General features: G+C 40.6%; 1 protein-coding gene across 1 annotated transcript in view; it reads left to right on the top strand.

Annotated features, from left to right (window-relative positions):
* Positions 1 to 10,071, top strand: part of LOC119595827 (beta-1,4-glucuronyltransferase 1-like) — a 13,262-nt gene extending 3,191 nt beyond the window's left edge. The window contains exons 2-6 of the mRNA XM_037945012.1: positions 4,854 to 4,973; positions 5,300 to 6,019; positions 7,221 to 7,421; positions 8,146 to 8,262; positions 8,644 to 10,071. Coding sequence (XP_037800940.1) covers positions 4,854 to 4,973; positions 5,300 to 6,019; positions 7,221 to 7,421; positions 8,146 to 8,262; positions 8,644 to 8,703 — 1,218 coding nt within the window. The 3' untranslated portion in view covers positions 8,704 to 10,071. The remainder of the gene's footprint in view (positions 1 to 4,853; positions 4,974 to 5,299; positions 6,020 to 7,220; positions 7,422 to 8,145; positions 8,263 to 8,643) is intronic.
* Positions 10,072 to 12,500: the final 2,429 nt, after the last annotated feature.

The following is a 12,500-nucleotide window of genomic DNA, read 5'->3' as shown; positions in this document are numbered from 1 at the left end:
AGAGAAACAAGCCTTGAATCATGACTTATCTAAAGCAGACTGTATTTCAAGCACCAACATGAGTCCCTTTCTAAAACCAAACTGAATCTGGAAGAAACGTTTTCAAATATACAGATAGTCGATTGACCAGCAAACGTTCAAAACCCGTAGATAAAACGCATAGATAAAATTATTGAAATGGGTCTGTAGTAAGTAAGGTGAAGACTGTAGTGGGCCCTTGGCAATAGGGGTGACATTATCAAAGCGCCAGCACTCTGAAAGTTACCCTTCACGAACTAAAGACGTACGATTATAGCTAATTTATGGGCTAATTGTCTTTTTTTTTTAATCAAAGGAAGCAAGTGTGTGTGTGTGTGTGTGTGTGTGTGTGTGTGTGTGTGTGTGTGTGTGTGTGTGTGTGTGTGTGTGTGTGTGTGTGGTGTGTGTGTGTGTGTGTGTGTGTGTATGTGTGTGTGTGTGTGTGTGTGCCATATATATATATATATAAATATATATATATATATATATATATATATATATATATATATATATATACATATATATATATATATATATATATATATATATATATATATATATATATATATATATATAAATACATGCATATATAAATATATATTCATATATCTATATATATATATATATATATATATATATCGCTCGCCATCCTAAGACCCGGGCGGTCTCACGATCCGAAACAGCACGCGCCAAACAACACAAACATTGGACCTGACGTCGTTGACCCAATTAAAATCCGCGACCTCAGGTTCTATGCTGGTACCATGACCTTTGGGACTCGTGCCAGACTCCAAGATTCAGGAATTAGCGGCGCCGCCTTCCTGCACCTCCGAAAGGCTCCCACTCTACATCTACGACCGGACCAATGCCATTCGCTTTCTCATCGACACCGGAGCCGAAGCAAGCACTGTTCCTGCTACTTTCTAAGACAAACTCAACTGGTCGGCTTTCTCATGGGTTTTCGTCGTGGCAGATATCCCACGACCCATCCTGGGTGTCAATTTCCTGCATCACTTCCACTTGTTGGTTAACGTTCGCTGACTCACCGTGATCGATAGCACCATAGGCAAGTCCACTGTCGCTTAGCACACCTTCACCAAACTTCACCAAATTCTTACTGTTCTCCTAGACCAAGGCATAATTGCGGAGCTTCTAAGAGATTTCCCAGGTATCACAAAGCCCGGTAACCAACCTAGCCAGCCTCAGCACCAAATTCGTCATCACATCGTCACCACTGGTCATGCCATGCTGACATCTCGCACCAGATCGCTTTCAGGCTCCCAAGGTTGAATTTCACTATATCCTGAATCTTGGTATCATTTACCCCTCCTCCAGCACGTGGTCTTCACCCCTGCATCTCATCCAGAAGAAGAACGGTAATTGGCATCTGTGTGTCGATTATCGCCACCTTAACACAGTCACAAAGTCTGATCGTTACCTGCTTCCTCATATAAAGGTTTTTTTCACAGAAGTTGGCAGGTTGAAGTATATTCTCGTGCATACTACCAGATACCCATAGCTGAGGAGGACATCCCGAAGACAGCAGTCACAATGCTTTTCGGTCTTCACACGGATGCCCTTCGGACTTAGGAACGCTGGTCAGACCTTCCAGTGTTTTATGGATGACGTCACCTACGGCCTCGAAGGTTATTTTAACCTTCTAGATAACATCTTCATTGCTAATCAGACGGAAGAACATCTTCAACATCTGATAGCACTCTTCCAACGCCTCAACGACCATTGTGTCATTATCAACCCATCTAAGCATCTCTTTTCGGTACCCTCACTGACTTTCCTGGGTCACTCAATCTCAGCTGAGGGCCTAGCTCCTGCCCAAGAGAAGGTAAACACTATCACTAATTTTACCAGACCTGATACACTGCACCAGTTATGTTGGTTTCTGGGTATGCTAAAATTTTATAAGCTTTTCATCCCAAAGTGTGCAGACCTTGCAACTCCCCTTAACACGATGTTAGTCTCACCAAAGAAGGGGTGTCCGAAGGCCCTATCTTGGACGACGTCAATGGAAGCGGCTTTCCAAAACAAGGAGGCTCTTAGCTGAGCCACTCTCCTCACAAACCCACTTACCTATCAGTATTCAGACAGGTGCCTCAGATGTTGCAATGGGTGCAGTGCTCTAGCCACTGGTTGATGGTAAATGGCAACTCCTTGCCTTCCTCTCAAAACCCACTACAGTGTCTTCGGATGTAAACTCTTTGCAGCCGTGCCATGACGCACTTCCCCTACTATGTTGAGGGTTGCTACTTCTCCATCCTGACAGACCAACGGTACTTAACATTCACCCTGCAGACCTGCAGCCAACGGCAAAATCCGCGAGAAGAGAGGCAACTCGACTACTTGGCCTAATTCACCAGTGACATTCAACAAGTCAAAGGCTCCAATAACCAGGCAGCTTATGCTCTCTCCACGTGCCATTGACTATGAAGAGGTAGCAGCTGAGCAACTGACAGATGCAACTCTTCCAGCCTTATTTCAGGAGGGCTGTAGTCTACACTTACTGCGTGTCCCCCTCCCATGACACCCTCCCTTCTGGCTGTAAAGACTTAAATGACATGACTTCATGCCATGACTACGTCATAGAACTCCATGAGAGGCTGACACTAATTCAAACTCGGCCTACCAGACCATCACAGAACCGTCCAGGCTTTGTGCTGAAGGAGCTCCAGCACTGCACTAATGTCCTGGCTCATGTAGACGCGACCAAAAGCCCAGCTCCGACTACCGTATGAAGGCCCATACCCTGTGAAATCCAGGACCAACAAGAATGTCACCATCGACAGTGGTACCACCGCCTCCATAGATCAGGTGAAGCTAGCACACATGAAGGCTACAGTCAACACCTACGCAGATATGTTCACTCACACTGTCGCTCCACTGGAGGGGGAATACTGTAGCGACCTCCGAACGGACGCTGTTTGGTCACATGTGCCGACCTGGGCGGTCTTACAATGCGAAACAGCACGCTTCAAACATCACCAACATCGGACCTGACATCATTCACCTTAATACAAGGCACGACCTCAGGTTTCCAAACAACTCCACCCACCTTGACTTTATTGAAGTCACGCCGTGGGCACAAACCTTGGTCGAGTTCTCTATTATGAGCATGTCAAGGGGAAAGAATCAATACTAGAAACCTAGATGATCATTGCAGCTATCACTCCTCCGGGTAGTAGAACCTACTTCAAGGATGTATCAGTCGATCTCTTAACCCACACTGTAGTCGCCGGCTTTGCAGCAAGGGATACCACAAAATTCATGAGGGTAACAGACATTGCCTCCCTGCTACAGGCAGAGGCAGAGACATCTCCCTCCTTACCACTGTGCTTACCATATTGTAGAAGATTCTTGCTCAGGGTAGAAGAATAATCATAAACTGGGTCCCCATATCGTCATCAGAGCGAACGAGCTTGCTGAGAGACTAGCTGACATTGGCAGGGATATGTCCCCAAATCCTTTGATCAGATAACCAAGCTTAAAAATCTCAAGGTACAGGTCCAACGCCATCCTCCTGCAGTTTCACAGAAAGAAAACGAGATCCAGATGGTACTCAGACGACATAGCCTATGAGCCACTGGCACTCTGAAACAACCAATAGAGGTGCCTAAGCCATTCTTCACAGAATCAGACTAGGTTACCAGTGTGCATGGCAGATCATACAAACAATTAACTATGCAGACAGGTGTTGCAAACATTGTGGCGGGCCGAACGCCACATTGTTACATTATCTACAGAGCTGTGACCATACAAAATTTTTGAAACAGGGACCCCCCCACAACAGCTACCAGGCTGGTAAAGATATTATGCTACATGCTTACATTATGGCGGCAGAAGCGTCATAATGAATGAATGAATGTTCCCGAACATCACTCGGACTTCAGGTTCAGCTCCAGCAAGACCTACTTCTCTGCTTGTATTTGAGCTGTATTTTGCTCTATAATAAACAAAAAATCCCTTTGTGTGTTTCTGTTACCACAAAAGCGTGTACCATGATTATTTGTTGACATTACTGATAATTTAACTACATAATCGTGTGACACTCTTACTTATTTCGATTGGCATGTTCGCTTTCTCGAGCTACATCTCAAACTCACTATTCAACCTGGTTATTAATTAATAATTTGAAACCATTATAAAGGTTTACTGGAATGGGCAGCCATCTTTGTTCTTTTTATTATACTAAGGTAACGACAGAAGAGTTCATAATTCATACAATTTCGAAGTTGAGATCATAGTTTAAGTGGAATCTGTTGATAATGATTGAAAATAATGTTTATGCAGTGAAATACATGATTTTTCTCCTTAAATAGTTGGTCACTCTAGCACCAGAAAAAAAAACTAAATCTTATTTATATGCTCATAATGATGTTAAATAACAAATTCATCAATATTAACTAAAAAGGCTAACACAGTTTCCATATAGATATATAAGTTGAAATTCACTAGCCGTGTTAATGAATTACCAAAAAAGCTGTATCATGTGAACTAGTGTTCATGCCATTTGTTGTTTCTCGACAATATTACATAGAAGATTCTGTGCTGTACGGATCTGCCCCAAGATTGCAATATTCACCACTTGTCTAATTTTCCTCTTCACCACATCGTTCCAGGACGGTATAGGGAAACAATCTTTTTTTTATTATTGTGAATAGATTATTGGAAGAAAGGGTGAAAACTACAAATATATATATATATATATATATATATATATATATATATATATATATATAATTGTGATTATATATAAAGAAAAAAATGAAAATCCTATCAATGTTAGTATCACCTCATACTTTGTTACTCTTTCACTGCTTCAGGTCAACGCAAGGATAAGGACCTACATCCTGGTCCTCTTGGCGCTCTTCCTAGCGGCTAACTTCATGAATAAACCGGAAATGGAGGACATCTCTGCCATAGCTCGCTCCAAAATCTCTACGGTAGGTATTGGGACCAGCATTCACTTATTTGTGAGATGGCTATAGACTAAGAATCAGATAACGAGATTAAATCCACGCACGAGAGGATTAGATAAATTGATTAATAACTGTGTATAACTACAATGGTTTTAACCGAAGTCTTGATCACCTATAGAAAAGGTGTGGAATAGAATGAATATTTTCACAAAAAAACATGTTTCTCTGACGAAGATATAATCGAAAGCGGTCAACTTTCTTGCACTCTGAAGATATTCATTCTTATTCATACCTTTTCTTACAACTGTCGCAATGAATACAGTTCGATTTTTTTTCTTTGCCTTTTGTAGCATGTAGCACCGCCAGATTCGAGTGACCCTATCTCCTCGTCGTATGGTTTGTCGGACAACAGCGGCTACTACAAGAGCCATTACTTCGTGTGGCCGGCAGCGAAGTGGGAGGAGGCCACGTTGAAGTCCAAAGTGTGCCTCCTTACCCAGGGCGGCGTCGACAGAATTTTCTGGGTGGTGCGCCAGGCCGAGGCGTTTGCAGGTCCTGTGTCTATGGGCATCTTTGTCGCGGGCTCCGAGTACGCCGTGGCAGTCGAAATGGTGACGTATATGAGGAAGTGCTTTCCTCCTGTGCGAGACTGGGTGTCCTTCCACATCATGTACCCCGCAGGCAAGCCGCCTAAGCTGTCTCACTCGCCAAAGACGTTTGCCCTCAACTGCTCTGATCCGGAAGGGGCGAACCGGTTGTTTATGAGTCTCCGCGACAAGACGGAATCCATGGAAACCCACTACCCTCAAAACCACATGAGGAACGTGGCTAGAAAAGCTTGCCCCTGCGACTACATCCACATCGTCGACATCGACATGCTGGCCACCCCTCGCATGGCCGAGAACTTAAATGGCTTCCTCACGACGATGGAGGCAACGAAACTATGTGAGAAGTGCATCTACGTTGTGCCTGCTTACGAGGTTCATGACTCCGTTAAGAAGTATCCCGACAACAAGAAGGAACTACTCGAGCTGGTGCACAAAGGGCTAGCGCAGGTGTTTCACGTCAAGGTAATGGGTTACGGATATATGGTCTCTTCCTATAAACACAGATACACGCACCACACATTCACACACACACACCCACACACACACACACACACACACACACACACACACACACACACACACACATATATATATATATATATATATATATATATATATATATATATATATATATATATATATACACATAAGTGTGTGTATATATATACATATGTATATACATATATGCACGTGTATATGTATATATGCATGTGTATGTGTATAAATATACATGTATATATGTATATGTATATATATATATATATATATATATATATATATATATATATATATATATATATATATATATATATATATACACACATATATATGTATATGTATATGTGTGTGTGTGTGTGTGTGTGTGTGTGTGTGTGTGTGTGTGTGTGTGTGTGTGTGTGTGTGTGTGTGTGTGTGTGTGTGTGTGTGTGTGTGTGCATATATAAGAACCCACGCTGACCGGGCCTCGAATCTTGGACACTCCGGGTACGAAACCGGAAGGCCAGTACTAAACCAACCATACCACTCGGTGGAAATTGATTTAGAAATTCAAAACAAGTCAGCGAAGGTTGTTAAATATCTACACCAGTGCGGCATTGCATTATTCCATCTTTCATATATATGTCTCGGTACATCTGATTTCGGTTTCGAATTTCTAAATCAATTTCCGCCGAGTACCCACGGGGATTGTGTGTATCCTAGCTATAATTACTCATGTATGAGTAGATAGGTATTGTCTATGGAGCTGGGTAGATCCTAATTGAACACTCCTTTTAGTGGCTCGTGTTGTATGGTTGGTTTAGTACTGTCCCTCTATATCAATACGGCATTGCATTATTCCATCTTATATATATATATATATATATATATATATATATATATATATATATATATATATATATATATATGCACACACACACACACACACACACACACACACACACACACACACACACACACACACACACACACACACACACACACACACACAATATATATATATATATATATATATATATATATATATATATATATATATATATATATATATTGAGGATCACACACTTATGCCTAAGGTTACAAATCTTATACACAGGATAATACCAATAACTTCACCAATAACGTTCACACCGTTCTGTATCCGTATGCCCTAACCGCCCAACAGGTATACGACCGGAACCAGGGCAACGGCCGTTTCCCGCAGCAATGGGAGGTGGAACCGACCGACGAAGACGCATCGGATTACGGTGTTCTCTACGACATTAATAGCTACCAGGAGTTTTGGGAGCCGCTGATGGTCATGCCCTACACGGCCCCCTGGCACGATGAGCGCTTCGTCGGGTTCGGCTTCAATCGCAACAGCCACGTAGGATTTTCCTGTTTGTCTCTGTCTACACTCTCTCTCTCTCTCTCTCTCTTCTCTCTCTCTCTCTCTCTCTCTCTCTCTCTCTCTCTCTCTCTCTCTCTCTCTCTCTCTCTCTCTCTCTCTCTCTCTCTCTCTCTCTCTCTCTCTCTCTCTCTCTCTCTCTCTCTCTCTCTCTCTCTCCCTCTCTCTTTTCCTCCCTCGGTCCCTCCCTCTCTCCCTCCCTCCCTCCTCGCTCATTCTCCCCCTATTTCTCTTTCTCCCTATATAATTCCTCCTTCTTTACCTCTTATAGTTATAGTTATTTGAGTGATTTCTACCTAGCAATGATAAGTCATAAAGTTCTAGAGGCCACAAGCTGATTATCAAATAATATCAGTTACAATCAAACTTATATATATATATATATATATATATATATATATATATATATATATATATATATATATATATATATATATATATATCCTTCGTTACCTCCTGCGTGTTTTTGTTGCTGTTGTTTATGTGCTTATCTTTATTTTGTTATTTTCATTTATTTGTTTATTATTATTATCATCATCATTATTATTACTAGCATTACCATTATTATTATTATTATCATTATCATCATTATCATCATCATTATCATTATATCCTTGTCATTATTATTATTATCATCATCATCATTCTTTTTTTCATATATGTCTACAAATAACACATTTTCTATTACATCCATATTCCTCAGATGTTTGAACTTCACTGCCTCGGCTACAGGTTCAAGGTGTTGGACAGAGCTTTCCTCGTCCATCGGGGATTTCAAACCAAACATAATTATCCAGCTCGGCGATACACTCAGCTTACGGTAAGGATACAAGAACGCGTACAAACATACACACATATATACACATACATATAAAAATACACATACATACATACATACATACATACATACATACATACATACATACATACATACATACATACATACATACATACATACACAGCTACATAAATACATATATACATGTACGTGTATACATTTATACTTACATAAATACATATATACATACATGGATACATAAACACACACACACACACACGCACACGCATACGCACACACACACGTTTATGCATATACATATACATATCTGTGTACGTCTTATCTGCATTTTATATTTTCTTATTTACAGCTTCACTATGACTGAAGACCTCCAACAAATGTATTTTTCATTTTTCTTGACAGGAAAATCGCGGACGATATGCCTCCTTCAAGAACGAAATCAGTGCGAAATACGGATGCTAGTAAAGGAAGCTTCCCTTTTATTAAGAAAATCTGCAACAGAGAAGATTTTTTGATACATATGTATAATTTTGATATAATAATTATAGCCATGGGACATTTGGGCATTTTTATGTTTTGTTTTGTTTTTTTCTTTCTTTCTTTCTTTCTTTTGCGTGTAGGGTGGGGTGTAGGGAATGGCTTTAATCGAAATCGAAACATGTCCAGGCTAGGTATTACGTGAAAATGCCCGACTCTCATATTAATTATTTATATCGTGTGCTTACTCTGAAGCCATTAATCTATTTACAGGCAGGGAGGGGGTGCTATTCCCTAAAACGCGGCCCATAGACTTATGATGTACTGTTTACGTGGTCATGTGGTGAATTTATGTCATATAGCTTTCTCGGAATCAGTTTGTCAAGTGCGTATAAGAAACATGTGTAGTTTGCCAATTATGAATTGCAAATATGAATTGAGTTCATTGCAAATATAGAAAAGGTAAGAATGAGATGTAATTTAACGGTTTCAATCATATCTTCTGTTTCTAACGAAGATATAATTGAATCCGGTGAAATATATCTCTTACACTGTAAAAAAAAAATCATTTTCCTTCAGAAATAGTAATTTCTCGAACGGTATTGAATGTGAAAAATGTACAATTAAACAAAGGACTTTCATCGTAAACGTTATGTTTCTATTGTGACAAATTAACAGAAAAAAAGTTGGGTCATTAGATAGAAATATGAATAGATAGCAGAATTGGATAGACTGGACAAGAGGAAGAGAGGGGGAAATAAATAGAATGCTAGATAGAGAGACGGAGAGAAATAGAGAAGGAGGGAGAGAAAGGAGCAGGGGATGGAGAACGAGAGAGAGATAGAAAGAGAGAGGTGGGGGGCTATTACCGTGCTGATAATCTTTGAATAGTTATAAAAAAAAACATTTCAAGTGCCTAAATATTATTATTTTTTTAACAAAATAACTACCTCAGATATCATTATGTTGCATAACCATTTAATTATAACTATAAAATTATCTATGGTCTATGTAACTGCACATAGAATGAAAAGTCCTTGGCTATGTTTTACAGATGTGAAAGTATGTATGTATCCGCATATGCATGTATATATACATATATTTTCATATTCTTCTCATCTTTTCTTTTCTTTTTTCTTCTTTTTCTACTTCGACAGTCCTACTTGTAATAAATAAGTGATATGACGATAGTTGTGACGATAATGTGCATAAATAGATAAGGTTGATTTTCATTTATTTTCTCTGTTTTCTTGTACTGTTGGAATTCCGTTTAGGTGTGTTGTTATTCAAATGTTTTGTTTATAACAGTTGTTTATATTGAATAGTTTGTTCAAATAGGAGACTCAGAAGATATATTTCTATTTCTATTTTTCCTTATAATCCAAGAGTTTTTTGTTAAAAATGTAAGGGGCTAAGAGGGGAGGGGGTACAAGTGCCAACCACTAGACAGGGTGGGGGGGGTAGACAGCGTATATACCGTATATATATGACTTTACTAACCAACTGAAAAAAGTATGAATGTATAAGTATGTATGCATGTACATACCATACACACCTATACACACACGCACGCACATGCACACATATATGTGTGTGTGTATATATATATATGTATATGTATATATATTTATACATCTCTATATACGTGTGTGTGTGTGTGTGTGTGTGTGTGTGTGTGTGTGTGTGTGCGTGTGTGATATACATATACATGTACATACATACGAGTGTGTGAGTGAGTGTGTGGGTGGGTGTGGGTGAACGCATGTGTATATGTATACTCATACTCATGTTACTCATACATCCGCACACGCACACATTCACACACACACACACACTATCAACAATACGTAGCAAGACCGGTTGGTACACTTCATACCTCTACCCAGCAGCTGTCCTTTTCCTTGGGCGGACGGAAGTCTCGCCCGGCTTTCTCTTTTCGCACGGGAGTAAACTTCCGCCCTCAAAGAGCACTGACGCATAAAATGACACGTTCGTAAGATAGGGAGAGAGACACGGCACATAGGGTCCAGCTCCACAACCTCGTCCTGACCCCGGGGACGCGGGGGTCTCATATCTATCTTCAACAATAAACTAGCAAGTTAAGTTGCCCTTCGTTTAAAAAATCAGACTGCCTCTGGGTATTTTTCACCGTAATGTATATGCTAGATAGATAAATTTTCCCAAGTTTCACAACCAAGACACGTTATGCCCGGGTGACCGCAATGCAAGGCATCCTCACTTTGGAGACAAACAACGTAATAGTAATGGGGAGAATTCAGACGCACATTTCATCAAAAGTAGATCACTGACAGTATATGACACAGAAGCAGCGACTCATTTGGGAGGGGGACAGTTAGATTACGTATTTGGCAAAAAATGTTCATGGTAATGTCTGTACTTCACTGGTAGGAGAGTTAGTTAGTTGCAATACGAACAGACTATACTGTAGACAGCAACTCAGCCCCTAAGTCACCTAGGCCTGGAGCATCACTTCAAGGCACGGGCCCATCGCTGGCATAACACCTATGAAATAACAACCGTTGAATTTTTTTTCAGGATCTAATTAAATTTGTCACTGACTACTATAACACATAGGTCTGTTCACGAAAAACCGAGGTGGACCAGTTACCCAATTCTGGCAAGGAACATAAACGGGTTCAAGGAGCCTGCTAACTGTTGTAAAGGTAATATGACGTCAGATAATCTTCTGGAGCTTCCTAAAGCCAAAGAATTCAGAAAATTAAAAACTCAGATTCGTAGTAAATGTTTGTATACTCACTGTGTCGTGTTCGTATATATGTTTGTTTGGTGTTTCTCTACGAAGCTTGAGGGAGAAGAATACACCAATTAAAATTAAAGTAGGTTCATTGGAGATCAGTTCTTACAAAAATAAAAGGGAGTTCTTCATAGTCCTGTGCCCCACGCCTCAGCTTCTGTCCGAGAGTGCTACTGCCAGACGTGTGACTACAGAGACAAAATAAAATATTGTACTCTACAAATTGTACAGAGAATATCATTCTTTTATGCTACACAGCAATATAAACTAAACATAATTTTCTACATTTCACATGGTGTAACATATCACACAAAAGGCAGTATATATATAATTTCCTTTCCTTTAACGGTAGGTTCATGTCTGAGCCGCCGTGGTCACAGCATGATACTTAGTTTTTTCATGTTGTGATGCTCTTGGAGTGAGTACGTGGTAGGGTCCCCAGTTCCTTTCCACGGAGAGTGCCCGTGTTACCTTTTTAGGTAATCATTCTCAGTATTTTATCCGGGCTTGGGACCAGCACTGACTTGGGCTGGCTTGGTCACCCAGTGGCTAGGTAGGCAATCGAGGTGAAGTTCCTTGCCCAAGGGAACCGATGACTCGAACCCTCGAACTCAGATTGTCGTCGTGACAGTCTTGAGTCCGATACTCTAACCATTCGGCCACCGCGGCCTTGACGATCATGGGCTTTCGATGATTTTTTTTTTTTTTGGCAATTTAGAGCGGTGGTTTGCCATTGCCTTCCGCCCGTTTTTTTTTTTTTTTTTTTTTTCGAGTCACCATCTCTATTTACCCGGCACTGACTTGGGCTGGCTTGGTCACCCAGTGGCTAGGCAGGCAATCGAGGTGAAGTTCCTTGCCCAAGGGAAACAACGCGCCGGCCGGTGACTCGAACCCTCGAACTCAGATTGCCGTCGTGACGGTCTTGAGTCCGATGCTCTAACCATTCGGCCACCGCGGCCCCCATATATATAATATAATCATATAATTATCACAATACAGGTACGAT

Source organism: Penaeus monodon, chromosome 36 (genome assembly GCF_015228065.2).
Source record: "Penaeus monodon isolate SGIC_2016 chromosome 36, NSTDA_Pmon_1, whole genome shotgun sequence".
NCBI classification, from domain to species: domain Eukaryota; kingdom Metazoa; phylum Arthropoda; class Malacostraca; order Decapoda; family Penaeidae; genus Penaeus; species Penaeus monodon.
This window is presented reverse-complemented; position numbering and strand designations above follow the sequence as displayed.